Here is an 18,525-nt window from a genome sequence, read left to right as displayed (position 1 = left end):
TAATAGGTGAGTAAAGTAAAATAATTCCATCTGAAATGTACTGGAGTAAACCTATAACGTAATAAGGAATGAAAATACTCGAGTAAAGTAAGTACGTAAGTACAGGGCAAGTATTTATTTACTTTCCACCCTTCGCTACCGGTCTTATTTTGAAAATATTGACCGGATGTTCTGTGTCGTACTCCGGCTAACTGACTGCTTGTGTCACTCAGTCGATCGATGGTGCCGCTGCTGAGCAGAAAAACGGCCGAAAAGATTTGTAAATTGGCACCAACAAGAGAATTAATTATTCAATTAAACCTTAACCGTCAAGAGGAATAAACCTATACCAGGTAAGCTAAAACTAAAACTTTAAGGTTGTACCGTTTAACTTTTTACTTAAGGGGCTGTGGCTAATTCGCTAACATTTGAGCTAACGTTAGGGGGCTAACGTCAAAAGTTTTAACGTTACTTCCCGATGGGAGACTGTTGGTACTGAGGTCATTAACACGATTTAATTTAGTAAACGATACAATAATGGCAGTGTTTGAGTGATCTCAGGTGTTTAATAAGATGTAAAACAAAAGTTGAACTAGTTTACCATTGACTATCACACGGTTGCGGCAACATTGGTATTGAAAGTCCCAAGACTTAAGTTAAGCTAGCACCGTTAGGTCGGAGTTAGTTTACAAAATGTCAGTGTAGTTAATGTCGGACTTTAGGTTGTTATGAACCTGGTTAATTCATGTAGTTGCCTCAAGATGTTTTACCCCAGCTGTCTAGTTTTCGCAGGGAGAAACTGGTGTTTCATTGCCTGGAGTGATAAAGGGCGGGGCAGGTTTCGCAAGTAAAGATAACCCCTGGTCCATGCCATATCATCCTGCATGGTATGCTCACATTTTATCATTTTGGCATTTTCTGTGGAGATAAATAGCTCATCTCAGTTTATCATGCCCCGTGATAAGCCCATGCAGCGTTTTAAATTGCGCAGTCCCAGCTAGCTGCCAAATTCTGTCCCTCACTCATGGAGCCTACTGCACATTTAACCCAAGTTACATGTACAGAAACAAATGTTAGATTTCCCATTACAGTCTGGGCGTTTGTGACTGTATTATGATCATTTACAGTAAAATCCTTGTCAACACGGGGCTAATATTCACGTGAAGCAGGGAGCAAGGAACATGGCATGTCTTCTGAGCATGACAAACATCCAATACTCATGATATGGTCATGAGTCAGTGGAAGTTATCAGTCATCACAGTACTGCAGCTGGAGTATTTATACATGCCTAGTGACAAGCAAGGGGTTTGATGTCTATGTGGTTTTGTTTATTGATAGTGTTGTCAGGGTAAAGCAGTAGTGAAAGCTCTGTGGTTCCTTATTTATGGGGGGCCATGTGAACTGGTTGCTCTGTCACAGAACCGAGCTAAACTTAGAATGGGTTTTCCAATTTAGACAGAAGGCACTGCTCTCCATTTTAGAGGGATCTGTATTGGTGTATTCTCCAAGAGCACACATGAAGCAGTTAAAGAGATATGATCCAGTGTCCGGCAGAATATAATCTTGTAATTCTTGTAGCCTGTCAGTATAAGTGAACTTAAACTACAACATCAACTGTTGGTTGGACAAAAGAACGCGTGGAAGACATCATCTTGGGACTTTAGGAAATTATAATGCCCATTTTTCTGGCATTTAGCAGCAAATTGATGGATAATGAAAATAGCTGTTATTTGCATCCCTTATTCCCCGGCCTTCTCTCATTGTAGATGCAGTAAAACCGCTCCAGAACATTTCAAATGTAATAACAATAAACAATAAATTGGATGTTTGGTTATTCTGTTATTTCTGTCTTTGTTAGAGAACTGATAATGTGCACACATAAAGTATAGAAGACATCTTAAAACAGGGTTAGCAGATGACTTTTGCTCATGGCACTTTCCTGAAAAGTCTGTTGCTTTAAATGCATAACAAGCGACTCTGCGTGCAGGACAGGGGCTTCCACAGGAAAAAGTGCAAAATTCGCCCGTCGGTGACATCAGGATCTCCCCTTCCCTGTCATGTAATACTCAATTTCCCTCCATTATGTTCCTCTCTATGCTGCTGGCGTGTCCAGTGGAAAATGCCTGAAAGTGTGGAACAAACGCCATTGTTTTTCCCTAACCATGGAGCAAGGGGTTTTTGAGCAGGCGGACTGGTCAGTTCTGTTGAGGCTACAGTTGACCTGGTGCTGATGGACCGACGGGTTCATTGTCCTATTCTGTCAGTGATCTCTATAAAGGCTGGTATGGTTTGAGTTATCAAAAAGCTCCTCCACATTTGAAAGGCCATACTGCTGTGCGATCAGCAAGCCCGTGCAGCTGTTGAGCTCGCATGAAGAAGGAGGGCAGAGGTGAATGACTGACAGGGAAAGAAAATCAAGGTCATGACCTGCGATTGCCATGGAAACTTTTGACCTTCAAGCTTGAGCGAAACAAGAGAGAAAGAAGTAAAGGACTGATTGTATTTTATTCTCTTATAGCCCAGTCAGGATTTAGCAATGTCGTGCTGAGAAACTGCAATATTGAAGGGATAGATCAGCTCAGCTGCACTCCCTGCCTGTGAGATATTGCAGGCGTTGTATGCAACAAAGGAAGGAAATGGAAACTTTAAAAAAAAAAAAAAAATCTCCCCTGCTTAGATAAGCAATTTTCATGTGATTAAGACATTGAGGCATGGATACATAACATATTATTTAAGCTTGCTTGTTATGTAATCACACTCTCTTCCATCAATCCCCATGATTATAATTTGTACTGATGATTTAAGTGAGCGTTACTGTGTTTAAGGATTATTTTCTGGATTAATTGTTCCATAAAATGTCAGGAAAAAAAGTGCCTGTTACAAATCCTAAAGCAAAGATCTCCACTTTAGAGCAGCAACCGATAGTCATTTAATTGATTGGTTGATCGGTTGGTTTTTGGACTCTTGGTTGGACAAAACAAGACAGTTGGAAGACAATGAAAATGTGATGGACATTTTTTCAGTATTTGCTGACATTTTATAGACCAAACAATGAATAGAGATGGTCTGCAGATTAATCAATACTGAAAATAATTGTTAGATTATCTATTTACTCTCACATAAATCAAAGAAATGGAGCAAGTCCTCACGTTTGAGAAACTGGAACAAGGAAATGTTTGGTGTTTTTTCTTAAAAATAACTTAATCAATTATGAATATAGTTCCAAATTATTTGAAAAAAAACTGATGTAAAGAAACAGAGTAGTCAGCTCCTCCTGTAATTAAAACCCTGCAGAAGTAAGTCATGCATTCTCCTTTAGATGAAACCTGTAAGCAGTGTTTGTTCTGTTGCTTTGTGCAGACATGGCTGGGAGGTCTCAATATTCAGCAGGAAACTGAATATGACACAGCAACCCTCAGAATAACTCCATTGGCTGAGCAAAAATGTCCCTTCTCCAGTACTTACTGATTGGTAGGCTGGCCAGATTGAGGCAAAACGAAATGTTGAGATTGTGTGACATTAATCTGCCGATGGCCTTGCTGTTTTATGTTGATAGGAGTTTGTTCTGAAGTGACCTGCCTCAATCATCACTACAGTTTTGAAGTCTGTGTCCAGTGACAAAATACGGTTGGTTTACTGATGCTCTGATTGTAGTTTTCACCCACTAACATACACACACAGCTTCAGGGCAGGTATGCATGTGACTGTCTGTTGTGTATGTGCTCATCTCTATTATCTGTGTGTCCTGTTGTTTCCTGCACCTCAGCCCCACTCATGACTCTGTTTCTGAGTGACAACCCCCCCAGAGCACTCTGAGAAACATAAACTTGCGGTGGATGAATAGGCAGTCTGCTGGTGGTATGTGGGAAAGAAAATGCTCGTGTACACAAGGGCCTATTTTGCACCGCCATCTTTCCAACAAATTCATGAAAGTGGTGTTAATTTGTGAAGATTATTTTGCTGAATAAAACGTGTAATTATAAACTTTTGTTTGCCACAAAGTTTATTTTCTGCCATTATTTAAAATCCAATGGAAAAATTCCTTTGGCCTTTTTTTCGAGGGAACCAGGGCGATTGCTAACTTCCGGGTTTGTTTACAAAAATACCCCTGCAGCACCCCTCCCTGTGTTGGTTATAAAGGTCATTGGCGTCTTGTGTCCATTTCCAAAAGTATAGTGCAGTAATCTTTCATGTGCTTTAAATAACACACATGGTCATCTCTTGCTTTTGCTGTCTCACGATCTGCCTCTCCTCCCCCCCTTTAGCTTACAGCTTGTCACATGCAGCTGTCGCTCTGAATCATCAACAACCGATATTTGTTAGCTCTACTTTAAAACAGCAAATTCAGCCTCATATGTGCAAATATGGTTACAAATTGCAAAAATAGTTGGATGAGTGGTGACACTGTGGGAACTTGCTCAACATGCCAAAGTTCAATTTAGGCACGAGGAATGCGTTCGTTCACTTCTATCTTAAGGCTGTTGTCAGCAACCAAATTCCAGCATGCTCAGTACATTTACTTATCAGACTTTAGTGGATATCATTGTTGTGTTTTATGTAATCACTAAGTTTGTAATCTAAGCACCCCTGTTCAAGTTTCTGCAGTCTTGAGGAAATCATGCATTTGTTAGCATTTGTTACTTATAATTTATATGACAAAAACACAATGCCCAGTGGTAATTTCTCAATCTTAAATCTGTACAAATATTCCTCATTCACATGTGTTTTTTTTGGCGGTGCATAGCAGCCCAGTGTTGGATTTTCCAGTTTTCTCCTGTAGAGTGACAGATTAGGTGGACTTCAGACCTGGCCTTAGTCAACAGCATTGTTTACAGTTGTGGGTCAAGCTGCGTTCAATTGTTTAACGCAGTCCCCATGTCCTACAGATCCAACGGTGTGCAGACAGTTGTTCCTGTTTGCTGTTGATTACATCAGCCCCGGGAAATGACTTTAGGTGATGAAGGAATTCCCGATACATTGTTGTGGCTTAAGATCTTTTGGCTATTGAAGGCCATTTATCCTTGCTTTTAATTGAAGAATTTTCTAGTAGAGCCACTTGATTAGAAAACTATATTTAGTTCCAAGACTACGAAACATGAGATAAGTTTGATAAAGAGCTGGGTGATACTTTACAGAATAAAAAACATAGATTTTTATAATCTAGGTTAAATATTTAATGTCTACATTACATTTAGTTGATTCACATCACCACATGATCAATCTTAAAATGTCTGTGTGTGTGTGAATATCTTTAAAATGGTTAACACATTACTAATACAAAGGTAAAGAGTCAAAAGTAATGTGATATTTAATTCTATCAATCTAATTCCTACACGTAGATCACTAAAGTTGTCATTTGTTTAAACATATTTTATGCTACTGTGATCATGCTGTCAGTGGAAATTTGAACTCGGCAGTATTTAATGTCAGAAGACTTGTTGCCATGTTTAGAGTCGATATTTGTGGCTTGTTCCATGTGTCCCTCGTGTGTCTTATACTGCAGTCATGATTGGGGAATGAAGAATATGGACAGCTGGTGGGGAAATGCAGCAGGGACAAGACTGGGCTAGATACTGTATGGTATTTCATGCTGAGAAATAGGCTTACATTTTTTCTTTTTCTATTACACACACACACACACACACACACACACACCTTGCAGAATTTTACTGATGGAGATCTAGCAGTCCACATTCATATTGATATTAGTGTTTGTGGGGGGTTGAAGCAGCAGAAAACTCTGGACTTTTGCCCTGTATGTACACAGTACGTGTTGTGTGTCGCCAACGTTTTCCGATTCAAGATTATTTCCTATCTGACTGAAGACAGTTGGTACATTCAAGGGCTGGGATATTTATCCAAGTAGTAGGCTTTATTGTTATAACAATAATAATATTCCTGTTTTGCTTTTTAAGACTTTTTATTGGATAGTACGGATGGATAGACAGGAAAGGTGAAGAGAGAGGGGACGACAATGTGCAGAGTGCCTACTCTATCATGTGAGGTACTGGGGCGCCCATTATGATAATACTTTAATATATAATATACCTTGATAATGTGAAGGCTGCAACTAAAAAATCTGCCAGTTATTTTCTTGAATAATCATTTGAAATGCTCTGTAAAATGTCAGAAAATAGTGGAAAATGCCCAGCACAATGTCCCAGAGCCCAAGAGAGACATCTTTAAATTGACTTTTTAGTCAACCACCAGTACAAAACTGTGTATGTGTGGCTGTGTGTGTGGCTGTTTTACTGACCTGATTGTAAACTACAAACACAGTTAAAGGGGACGGTTGTTCCCCAACTAGCAGTGACCACAATACTTCCCTCTGTCTAAGTCATGTCCTGGAGGGCACGGGTCACCGACCACTGGCCAACACACACACACACACACACACACACACACACACACACACACACACACACACACACACACACACACACACACACACACACACACACACACACACCATCCTCTCACTCAATTGAAAGAGGCCCTGTGTGTTCACACACGGCACTAAAAGGCATCTTGAGTAATCCAAAAGTGGACAGCTCCAGATAAGAGATGGGTATTTTGGTTTTATTATTGATGTTCGATGAGTGTCACTGACTTAGTCTTAAAAAAAATAAAAGAGTGAAGAAATGCCCCCTTTTTACCAGCATAAGTGAAGGGATGTATAAAGATGTGTACCAAGAAATTGCTGTGCAGAAAAGAAAAAATAAGTTTGTCCTTAAAAGGTCAGAATAGAGTAAAAAAAAAAAGAAACATGTCAATTTTCAGTAAAGACTAAGATGTTTGGCATTTTTGTATGGCTTCAACAATAATAGATTTTCAAAATAGTCTGCTGCATATTTTTCTGTCAATCATCTAATTGTAGGGGTTGCAGTTTTCCCAGAGATACAATTGAATGCATCAAGCTGGAAATTAAAAATCTGAACTTGAGTGATCACTTGAGATGCATTTTAGCTGAGTTCTGATGCCAGGTGTCTACTGCAGTCTGTCTCAGCTGTACGTAACCACAATCAGCCAGCCAGTGTAGAGAGAGGAGACACTCCAGGCTGATGGGGAAGGGAGGAAGAGGATGGAGGGGAAGAGGATGGAGGGGATGTACAAAGAAAGAGAGACTGTTGAGTTTGAAATGATGGCCGTGAGGAGAGTAACAGAGGACTGTCTGTGGTACCCGTCTGAAGGAAACGGAAACTGCCTGCTGTGTGCTTCTTGACAGTTTCTTTTTCTCTTGGTCACACACACACACACACACACACACACACACACACACACACACACACACACACACACACACACACACACACACACACACACACACACACACACACACACACACACACACACACACACACACACACACAGTTTAGCTGAGACTCTGCTGTGCTGCTAGCAACCATTATGGTTCCAGTTTGTCTTGTGTTGAGGGTTGTGAGGTTATAGAAATGGATGAAAACACCCACCTGTTGCCTAAATTATCAAACCAGATCACACACTTTCACTCCCCTTCCCCTTCCACTTCTCTCTGTATCACTCCTCTGAACTATTTATTTTCTTAGACAAAGTATGTTGTTGTGACAGAATGATAAATGTTGGCTTGATTTTGTTGTCCTCATTCAGCTGTTGGTTAATAACCAGCTCATATTTCTGCTAAAAATAATATATGAATAGTTTATCAATTATATAGTTGATTAGAGAGTGTTTTAATCACATTCATTGACACTTTTTATTGATTTTATTATTTCCCCCAGGCCCACTGAGTGCAACTTGGGGCAGCAGCAATGTCGGGCTCTTACGATGACTCCATGATCGATGTCTCCAGTGATAGCTTCTGGGAGGTGAGACGCATTCATTTCTTTAAACTCCCTGCCCTTCAATCCAGGGTCATAATTCTTCCATAGTGAAGCTTTTATTGCTGAAAACTGTTGTGTTGAGATGACGTTTAAATCTGAGGAAATTAGGATAAATCCAGTGAAATATAACAATTGAACCATAACGCGACCCAAAATGCTGACCTAAATTATTCTGCGTTTTCTAAATAAGTGAACGCCACACAGAGAGCAATGCTTTCAAGGAAATCTTGTGCGATCCATAGCCAATCACTAACGTTGTCTATCTCCTTTCAACTATCTTTCTGTTTTCTGTTGCTGGTTCTCAGGTTGGAAACTACAAACGATCAGTAAAACGAGTAGACGATGGCAACCGACTCTGTAATGATCTGATGAGCTGTCTCCATGAGCGGGCTCGTATTGAAAAGTCCTACGCACAGCAGCTCACAGAATGGGGGAAGCGCTGGCGGCAACTCATAGAAAAAGGTGTGTGTGTGTGAGTCCCTTTTGATTGTGCTCTTTGCTTTCTTAGGGACAATAATATTAAGATTTTAATTCATAAACGGATGTATTTTCCCATTATTCCTGAAATAACTCTTCCATCAGGCCCTCAATATGGTACGTTGGAGCGGGCCTGGTCTGCTCTGTGCACAGAGGCAGAGAAGGTGAGCGAGCTCCACATGGAGGTGAAATCGGCACTGATGGGAGAAGACTTCGAGAAGCTGAAGAACTGGCAGAGAGACTCCTACCACAAACAGATGATCGGTGGCTTCAAAGAGACTAAAGAGGCTGACGACGGCTTCCGCAAGGCTCAGAAACCGTGGGCAAAGAAACTCAAAGAGGTGTGGATTTCAAACGGGACATTAAAATAGAATGATGTGTGGTAGAGTGGTAGCACCTTTTTTTAAAGTAATTCCTCTCGGTGTTAATTTCGTTAACAAAAAAAAAAACAAGACGATGACGAGATGGCACCAATGTCATTAAACAATATTGTTGATGAAAAAGACGAGACTAAAATGTAGTTTGAAAATGTAAACAGCTATAGAGCTACCACAAGCAAGTCCTTTTCCAAGTCACTGATTACAGCCATGACAATCAATTTTACAACTCCAGTTCACATGATTGCATATTACTGACTCACAATAGTCTTCCCTCTATGACTGCCTTCTTACTAAACAACAGCAGAGCAACCCTAACCACATTTGCAACCTCTTGATATTGAATAAGAAGCTATTACCAAACATTGTGTGCCAAGGTGGCAGCCAGTTACTGTATCCTGTGTCCTTTGACTGTCAGTACAAGGGAAGGAAACACAGAGGGCTTGCAGGGAGACTGGCTCCTCTTAGTTCAAAATCAGGTCAATGCATTTCCTACTACTGCTTTTACTTTAGCAGCCTGTTTACTCGGCATTCCTCTCTGTCTCTGTACGGGCATATAAGAGTGGCACATCCAAGTATTTGTATCTTCAAAGCCACTGAACGTTTTGTAACCTCCAGGCTCCTTGCCCCCATTTCCTGTGTGTGTGATGTCACCTTGAGGTGGTGACATCCTGGCCTTGTCATTGAGCAGGGAAAGAACAATACAGTTTTGTAGCCAGAGTGATTTATTGATTGACCAGACAGACGGGGACAAGTGGGTAGAGGGCAGACAGGAAATGAGGCTAATTAATTGGTCTAGAAAATGAGTAGCTGACATGGGTGACGTGGGCAGTATGTCAATAATGGACACATGCATGCTAAACTAAACTCAGTCCTAGTACCTCATTTTAGTGTATTGACATGTAACTGTCTGTAATATCAAATTAGGGAGGAGACAGGCTGCTGTCCTCTACTTATGACCTCCTGGTTTGTTCACATGGCTCTCAGCGCATGTTACACTAGGCACAGCCCAGGGCACTCTTCAAATAAAACCATGATAAATGAGTTTGCTTCCTCAATTCTTATCTGTTGGAATTTAAATATAAACAAAAGTCTCTTATCAAACTTCCCAGGCATCAGTGTTTCAATGTTGAGTTGGTTTCTGTATACGAAGTGTTATTTATTCATTCGGTTTGAATTCACAGATGGAAACGATAAAGAAGTCTTATCACTCTGCCTGTAAAGAAGAGAAGCTGGCAGCTAGCAGGGAAACCAACAGCAAACTGGAGAGCAACAACAACCCCGAATCCCAAAAGAAGCTCCAGGAAAAGGTGGAGAAGTGTCATCAGGAAGTGCAGAAGGTAGGACGTTTGATTCATAAGAACTGCGCAGGTAGAGAAAGAAGTATTAATGTTTTAATGTTTCACTTCATTCTTCCCTTTCTCCCAGACTAAAGAGCGATATGAGAAATCCCTGGAAGAACTCGACAAGTTGACCCCTCAGTATATGGAGAACATGGAGCAGGTGTTTGAGCAGTGGCAAGAGTTTGATGACAAACGAATCTGCTTCTTCAGAGAGCTGCTGCTGGAGGTGAAACAGCACCTGGATCTCTCAACAAATCACAGGTAAGACTCAGGACAGTCACATAGGTTGCTCTTTTACATAAATGTAGCTGTTGCAGTTGATGAATTGCGCTGTAAGAGATGCTTTAGATTTGAGCTATCACCTAGCGAATAACGTCCAATATTGTCTTCATAGATTCCAGACAATCTACCACACGCTGGAAGACACAGTTTCTGCTACTGATGCTGAAGATGACCTGAAATGGTTCCGGTCCAATCACGGCCCCGGCATGCCAATGAACTGGCCACAGTTTGAGGTACTACAGCCTTGATTTATACCAATAAAAGAGTAGAAGATAAGAGAAAGAAGGAGGAATGGTGGAAAACCATCCTGACTGTCTTTCAATAAGTTCCCAAAAGGTTTTCACGTCACAGATCGGTAAACACACATTATCACAGGACTGTTTGGCAGCAGGTAATTCTTTCCTCAGCAGTCAGATTGGCCATGATGAATGAAGTTTGTGTCATCTTCCCAACAGGAGGTGAAATAAGAAAAAGAGACCTCAAAGAAAAGCTTCATGCGTTTGCAATGCTCCAATGTATAGCTCTTTAAGTGCTCTTGTTGGCATAGCTGGTACAATGGGGCACCTTCTTCCACTTTCATCTTTACCAGGCGGGTTCCCTTTCTGAGTAACGCGTGGTTTTTGGAAGCCTTTTTAAGGAAGGAATAAATATTTGACAAGAAACACACACGCAACTAAAAAGAGTGACGCATAACCTGTTAGACGGACCCAACAGGGAAGATCTTCAAAAGAACTTGACTGAAAAATGAACTAAATGTCAAAAACAATACAGCACACTCGTATCTCTTTAGCTCACGTTGTTTGTCATAAAAGCAATCCCTAGAATAATATGCTGGTGTACGTCATTGCTACATTCACAAACTAACATTTGTGTATACTACACAGCTTTAGGATTAGACTGTTGTCCACATTAACCCTTTTCCACACCTGCTTCCCTTTCCCCATGTCTGACAGAATTTGGATTGGTCCCATCCTCGCACCTTTAAGAGAAGGTCCATTGTAGTGAGTTCTGCATGTGACGGCTGTTCTTTTTTACAACAGCCATGAGGGGGAGATACTTTTTTTTCCAATAACACACTCACCCCTTACTGCTCCTACTTATTTCTGTGTGTTTGACGTGGTTGTGTTTGTATCCTTGTGTTCAAGTTTTAAAAGAATATTATTTAGACAAAGATGCACGTGGTACCTGCAGACACCACGCCCTGTCTCCGCCAAACGTATGTTGACATACCCTCCACTGTTCCATTTACCTGATAACTACGGGATGTTTATGTACCTTTTCCGGGAAATTAAAATCTCTAGATTCGCTCGATACCACTTTGAACACAGCTCAGACTCTCTGTTCTTTCTATCCTTTGAACTCTGACCCCTCAAAGGCCGTTCCACTCATGATTTTGTCCATTTGAACCCTGCAATATGTCACATAATGCCACCATGGCTCAGCAATGTCTCACAGTTCATGAACCAGACGGGAAGACTTTTGAGAGGCCTGATAAATCAGAGGGGTCAGACAAGGACTGTAAATCTCAGATGTCACACTTACGAGAGACTGCTGTCTGAATTATTTGAGACATCTAGTTCCAACACAAGATCGATGCCATGCTGCCATGATGTGATCGATACTATACATTTCTTCTGGAAGTAAAAGTCCAGTAATGAAAGCAGTCATGTGTGGGGAAACATTTTAACTACATTTGTATACGAACAAAATAAAACATTTTCTTTTCTATAACTCTTATAGTCTCTCTTTTATTCCACTCTCCCTGGTTAGCCTCTGGTGGACGGGAGACTCTTTAGTGTTGTGCTTCTTTCAACAGGGGGACGGATACTGTACATGGTTATATCTCATCTTATCAGGCCTACACTGTACTGTATAAACACTCGTGCATGTACAGTTTCAAAAACCCAGAGTCCGTGTCATGGCCTGAGAAATGTTTCACAGATTTCTGGTTGAGGTGTGTGCTCACCGCTGTGTCCCACTACCAGTGGTGAAGGCATGTTTTGAACCGAGCTCAACCACTCATTTGGCCAAGTTTTGCACAGTAGTAAGAATAATAATTGACTCTAATGTGTGTCTGCATCTACCAGGACTGGTCCATAGACCTGAACCGAACCCTCAGCAGACGAGAAAAGAAAAAGCCATCAGAGGGCGTCACACTGACGGGCATCAGTCAAACTGGGTCTGACCAGCCTGTTCAGCCTGCCAAGACCAGCAGCAGGTAGATATCTGATCACTCACTGGCTCACCTTTCTGTCTCTAACGAACTCACAGAAAACTGAGCGTCTGTCCGCCACACACACACACACACACACACACACACACACACACACACACTCACTTACTCTCTGCCTTCCTTAGTCGTACTCTTTGCATCAGAGATAATCCAGCGTGCACCACACAAGGTTTCTTTCTCTATAGGAATGCTTGTAGAAACATTACATAAGGGACGCTCCGCTCCGGGAGTGACGTCTAGTTGTGCCGCCGTTTCCATGGCGACAGTAAACATTTTTGTTAGAGTATGTCGGGAAAGAATTCATCCCTGCGAGACTGGAGTCGGCTGGTACATAGTTGAAAACAAGCCAAAAAGTAATGTGGAAATATCTCGCACACGAAAACCTTCATTGTATTAATAACGTTCAAAGTAGGCCAGATTAAGGTTTGTGTATAACAATTATTTTTAAAATAAATATTAAAGGCAAGTTTTTATGATAGAAAAAGAGCAAATAATTAACAGACTTGTTTGAGTTTTAAGATCTTTAAGTTATCAGCTCTATTGATGTATAATTTAGTTTTTAATAGCATGGTGTTATCTTTTTAAGACGAGATAAGATAAGAACTTAGTTGTCCCTGCAGAGAAATGTGTCTCTGGTGTTGTGGCAACAGCACCAAGGACATAACAGTGGTTCATGGAGACGACGACAAACATCTGATTAAGACAGAAGACTTCTCATGTATCCATCGTCACGGTGAAAAAAGCTAATTACAGTTTTGCTCGACCGCTGCACTGTCGCGCTAATTGCAAAAGCTGATATGTGTGTTCTATTTTTTGTTCCGAATTTTAGATGAAGTTACTTTATTCTGTCGTGTTCTGGCAACGCTCCTTAATATTCAGTCATCTGTGTGAAGTGAGCACTCGAGGAGTCAACAAAGGGAATGTCAGGCACGGAAAGCATTTGACCTATGAACTTGGGAATGTTGACTGCCTCTCCCCCCCCCCATCCAGCATTTATAGCACATTGTTTCCATATAATGTCCTACATCTATGGGCGTGACTTGTTTATGTGCAGGGTCTGGATCGGTTAAATCTAAAACGATTTGGATTATCTTTCTACAGTCACAGAACACTGAGGGTCATGAAGAGACTTCACGGTGAAGGTTGGAGACGTATCTTGATTGTAGATTGTAGTCTCATTCGTATTACATATTTGCCCTTTTTCATCTTTCCCCTATTTGTTGTTGGAAGCTTGAATGAACATGGTTTTAACACCCATGGGATTCGCCATTAATACCGCTCTCTGGATACGCTGTTTCATAGTTGTAAGGCCAGGTTTGTTTGTTGACCGAAACCATCCAAAGTTACATTGTGCCAGACTCCCAGTAAAGCAGTGTTTGGTGTAACAACTCCTCAGGCTCAACTCGGGAGAGCATGGCATGACTGTGCAAACAAAGGCGTTCACATTTCTCTGCTCAAGGGCCAACTGTTAGCTACTGCTGTTCATGCTCCAATAAGTCAGTAAACAGGGAGCAGAAACCGTGTTTCCTCTGATACAGGTGGAGGGCTATTGCAAGGTTTTGTTCCTTGATGCGGAAAGTGACAATGGTAGGAAGTAAACAACTGCCGTGGTGACTTTGCATCCACATTAACCCAAAGTTGATGTGTCACTCAGAAAGGGTCTCATTGATGTTTTTATAGCTTTGTATTAATTATGATGAACATCGTGTCACTCGAGTCACATTGTCGTCATGGTTCTATCTGTTTAGTCTAAAACACGGTTGTTTTGTTGATGGACTTTACTACGTTGTTGATGCTACTCAGGCGTATTATTACACAGAACTATATGTATGACTGGGTCAAACTCTTTTGTTACCCTCTTGAGAGCATCAGAAACTCTAATAACGTGGAGAGGAGATTTAAGTTTACCTTTCCATAACAGTGAGAGTCTATTTCAAAGCTGTACTGTATATAAAGGTTAGTTGTTGTGTCTTTGGGCGGGATCTCTAAACCGTGGCTCGAGCCCCCTGATCGCTACTGCACAGACTTTGGCTCCAAATGACGTCATAAAGCTCAAGATGGCGTCACCTGTATCTGGGATATTTCGGCTTTACTTTTGTACATTGGGAGGAAGTGAAGATCCATATACCTTCTATGATATATACACCTTTGCTTATCTGTAACCTCAACTGTTGGCTAAGCCCAGTTTAGCCCCTTGGCTCCTTTGCTTTGCTGTTGGTAGTAAACTTATCAGTCGAGTATGTCCACATGTTATGTATGTCTTTATGTGTGTGCATGTCAACTACGGATGTCTTACTGTGTCCCATGTTGTCAGCCTGACTGTGCCCACTAGCACAGCACCAGTGGGCTCAAACCCCTTTGATGAAGATGAAGAAGATGATGAGGAGGAGGAGGAGGAGGAGTTGGCCGTAGCCGTAGAGCAGCAGCAGCAGGAGGAGTTGGCCGTAGAGCAGCAGCAGACTACAGTCAACCACATCAGTGTGAATAAAGAGGAAATAAAAACGTTGGTGAACAGAAGAAAACCCTCCGCTCACCCACAAACCTCCCCGCCTTTTTCTTTTTACCATCTTTGTGTCAAGGATCGCCGTTCGTGCCGCATCTCTTTCGAACTATTTCTTTGTCTCGGTTACTTGGATCCCTTCTTTCTTTATTTAACCCTCTCCTCCCTCAGGTGGCACGTTGTTGTGTTGCTCTGCATGGTTGCTGGAATGGCATTGCACACAAAGCCGATGTGTGTCTGTCCTTCGCTCCTAACAGTGCCATGTCTTTCGGAACATTAAATGTCATGCGCATGGGGGCGCATGTCTCTGCTGTGGGAAAATGTCTTACAGTCAGATCTGAATATTGACATTTATAAACGTGTACAGTACCAGTCGAAGGTTTGGACACACCTTCTCACTCACATTGAGCGAGTGTCCAAACGTTTGACTGGTACTGTATATAGATTAGTCGTTTATATTACTTTTCTCTTAATTGCCAGACAAATAAGAGACTATATATCATAAAACAAATGTACCTACAAATGGATGAAAGAACAATTTGGCTACAAATATGTAAATTCAACCTTTGAGCAAACATACGGCACATTTGTTGGCGTAAACTAATGTCAACAGTAGAGTTGTAATCAGAGACACTGAACAGGTCTGACTGTAAATCCTTTTCATGTGCTGGTATGTCTTTATTGTTTTTCCACTTTTAACGCTCTGCAAAGTTCTCTCTTGTGTTTAGGTGGCTCCCTCTGTTGGCCGTTCAGGTTAAAATCAATCATGCATTCACAACAATGATTTTATTCGCTTGGTCTAATTGTTGCTGTATTTGTCATGCGTCTTTTGATATGTGGTCTGTGTTGTTGCCTTCCCTCAGCATTGTGTGCACTCTCACTTGCATCAAAGAGACTTTTGAATCATTTATCTTACAACCAAACACTTGCTTTGTAGCATTGATGCCACAAGTAAGCATGTTTTGCACTTATTTAGAAGTGAAAGTGATGTTTTCAAGGTTTAATCACAAAGCTGTTGCTGGATTGTCCTGTCGATGCGTAAAGGCGCTAAGATGAGTTTTAAGTGCCGTTTTCTTCTGTCCATCCAGTGCGAGCAGTATGGAAAAGACTACAGACTGGTCAGATGAAGACACAGGTGCAAACCCTTTCTCTGCCAACGGTAATGGAAATCCATTCGAAGACGAGCCGGCTTCTCCAGTCGTATCTGTGCCTGTCAAAGCCCTCTATGACTATGAAGGACAGGAGCAGGATGAGCTGACCTTCAAAGCAGGTACATAGCGGGAATAGTGTGAACTGTTCAAGTCATAAACGCAGGAGTGAAACCAGTTTAGATCAGACGTCAATGGATCACCAGAAGAAAATAAAACTCATCTAATTTGCCTCGAGGTTTCTGGAATATAAATATTCATCCCTTCCTCTTGCTTCCTTCAGGGGATGAGTTCACCAAAATTGGCGAAGAAGATGATCAGGGTTGGTGCAAAGGCCGGCTCAAGGAGGGACAAACGGGCCTCTATCCTGCTAACTATGTGGAAGACATCCAGTAATGAATGATCATAAATGTGAATAAAGAAGAAAGTGGTGTGTTGCAAAATGACAGTGCCGCTGGAAACGAGAAGGCGCCGCCTTATTTTTAACCCTTTTCTCCTTGTTGGTGAAGACTGAACTGTTGTTGGGGAGGGACGGAGAAGAGAAGTTGCAGATTATGAAAGGACCACTTGAGATGTTGATGCTTGCCACAGATTGACAGTACAAAGATGGAAATTAACCACAAATTTCCAGATGATTCCAGGCGAATAAGATCGCAGAGAAAAATTGCTGTCAGTGTAAGATATGTTATGTTACTTAGAATCCCATTTATGCTGTTACAAAAATAATAGCCTTTCAAGTATATATATATATATTAGATTATGTCTGAATTTATATATTGTTTAAACAAAACACTGGGATGACACATGACAAATCGTCTTGCGATGTTACATGCAGCCTTAAGATGCAAGGCACTCATTAAGGGAGATGACCCTTTTTATAACTATAATCTATTTTAGGTTTGAAACCATTTCTGCCTGTTAGAATCCAGTCCATAAATGTTAAGTGTTTAGATTCTTCTTTTAGACGAAGTAAAGCCCTTTTTGTTGACATTGCTGTGTCAGATTTAACCTGATTTAAAATGAGTGCTTACATTGTTCTGCCATTCCTTTCAGGGTTCTGTGTTTCCACTCAGTTAATTTACTGTTCTGGTTGTTTTATAAGGAATGATGATCAGTCGAGCCTTATCCTGACGACGTCTTCATTTAGTTCAGTGTGTTGGTTCCTTTAGTCACCGCAATTGAATGTATATTCACTGATTGTATTTTCTCACTTACTGAATTCACTTTTGCTGACGTTGGTTTTTTTTTCGCAAGCACTGACCCATTAACCCCCCCCACCCCCCCTGAATCACACGAATCTCTACTTTCTGTTGATTTTGTAGATTGTAATACTATATAGGTTATTTTTCATGCAACACTGAAGGTTTTTCAAAAATGTTTCTCACTTGAATCTCCATGTTTTTAATTATCTCACTTGTTAAATGGCAAGTCATGGGAGAATATTTTAGTGTTTTTGTTTTGTTTTGAAAGTATAATACAATTTATATAGCAATAAAACCACAGCCAGGTATGTCATTGCATACATGCATGTAAATAGCCTGAATGAAAAATATTAGAACAAATTAAGCATTGAAATTGAAATTGATGATTGTTAATTTATGATGCCACAAGTGCTTTTGTTATACTCTTGTTAGAATGATGTGACTGAGAATCAGTTTGTATAGTAATTGAATGGTTTTTTTGGCAAATATCCCTTGGATATGTTTGTAAATATGATTTGTTTTCCCATCACAGAGGGCCATACTCATTGAATTAATTAACAAATATGTGAATACTTGTTAATTTTCCGTTTTGGAGCTATGTTATGAATAGACCTGATTTCATAACCTTATTACATGTGTTTGGATCATTGTGTTTTGTAAGCTTGCATTTTTGCAAAGTTGTGCAAGCTCCAAATTAATTAATTGCCCAGTACATCAATGAAATCATTGGGGGGAAAAAGCTATTTGATGTCTTTAACTGCAGAACAAGTGAAAGTTTAATTTAGTTGTCTATAATAATAGTGAGAAAGACATTTTGCCATGTTTTCAGGGCATGCTGTCATCAAAACGCAGCAACAGCTGTACTTGCACAGTAAGGTTTGTAAATGTTGTCCCACAACATAATAAATGAATTTATTGGAAAGAACATTTTGCCTTTGTCTTGAGTACTGATATTTCATATCTTTAACTTTCACTTATGATGTCAAGATAATTACTGGATCCAAAAAAAGCTCTTAATCTTTTTGTTTGAGTGGGTTACTTATTGGGTTACTGGGTTTATTGTTAAAATAATACTTTGCAATCAACAGAACTGTACAACTAAACTAATGATGCCGAGTGGCCCGT

General features: G+C 40.7%; 1 protein-coding gene across 5 annotated transcripts; it reads left to right on the top strand.

Moving 5' to 3' along the window:
- Positions 1 to 162: 162 nt before the first annotated feature.
- On the top strand, positions 163 to 18,325 carry pacsin2 (protein kinase C and casein kinase substrate in neurons 2). 5 transcript variants are annotated; one of them, XM_029461789.1, is made up of 13 exons: positions 163 to 332; positions 3,536 to 3,606; positions 7,737 to 7,823; positions 8,144 to 8,300; positions 8,421 to 8,656; positions 9,877 to 10,032; positions 10,121 to 10,296; positions 10,430 to 10,550; positions 11,271 to 11,318; positions 12,405 to 12,535; positions 14,865 to 15,053; positions 16,139 to 16,320; positions 16,482 to 18,325. In XM_029461789.1, exons 3-13 carry the CDS (start codon positions 7,767 to 7,769, stop codon positions 16,592 to 16,594), a joined length of 1,566 nt encoding a protein of 521 aa, XP_029317649.1. In that variant the 5' UTR covers positions 163 to 332; positions 3,536 to 3,606; positions 7,737 to 7,766; the 3' UTR covers positions 16,595 to 18,325. The 5 variants fall into 5 exon arrangements, with proteins under 5 accessions (XP_029317649.1, XP_029317648.1, XP_029317650.1 ...); XM_029461788.1 differs by lacking the exon at positions 3,536 to 3,606; XM_029461790.1 differs by lacking the exons at positions 3,536 to 3,606; positions 11,271 to 11,318 and having other exon boundaries at positions 165 to 332.
- Positions 18,326 to 18,525: the final 200 nt, after the last annotated feature.

Source organism: Cottoperca gobio, chromosome 23, assembly GCF_900634415.1.
Source record: "Cottoperca gobio chromosome 23, fCotGob3.1, whole genome shotgun sequence".
NCBI lineage: Eukaryota > Metazoa > Chordata > Actinopteri > Perciformes > Bovichtidae > Cottoperca > Cottoperca gobio.
This window is presented reverse-complemented; position numbering and strand designations above follow the sequence as displayed.

Bases quoted from the DNA above. Each gene is read 5' to 3' on its own strand.
- pacsin2 (XM_029461788.1), top strand. From the start codon at position 7,767: ATGTCGGGCTCTTACGATGACTCCATGATCGATGTCTCCAGTGATAGC. The intron at 15,054-16,138 runs GTTGGTGAACAG...CTGTCCATCCAG, and splicing joins AATAAAGAGGAAATAAAAAC to TGCGAGCAGTATGGAAAAGA. The intron at 16,321-16,481 runs GTACATAGCGGG...TGCTTCCTTCAG, and splicing joins TGAGCTGACCTTCAAAGCAG to GGGATGAGTTCACCAAAATT.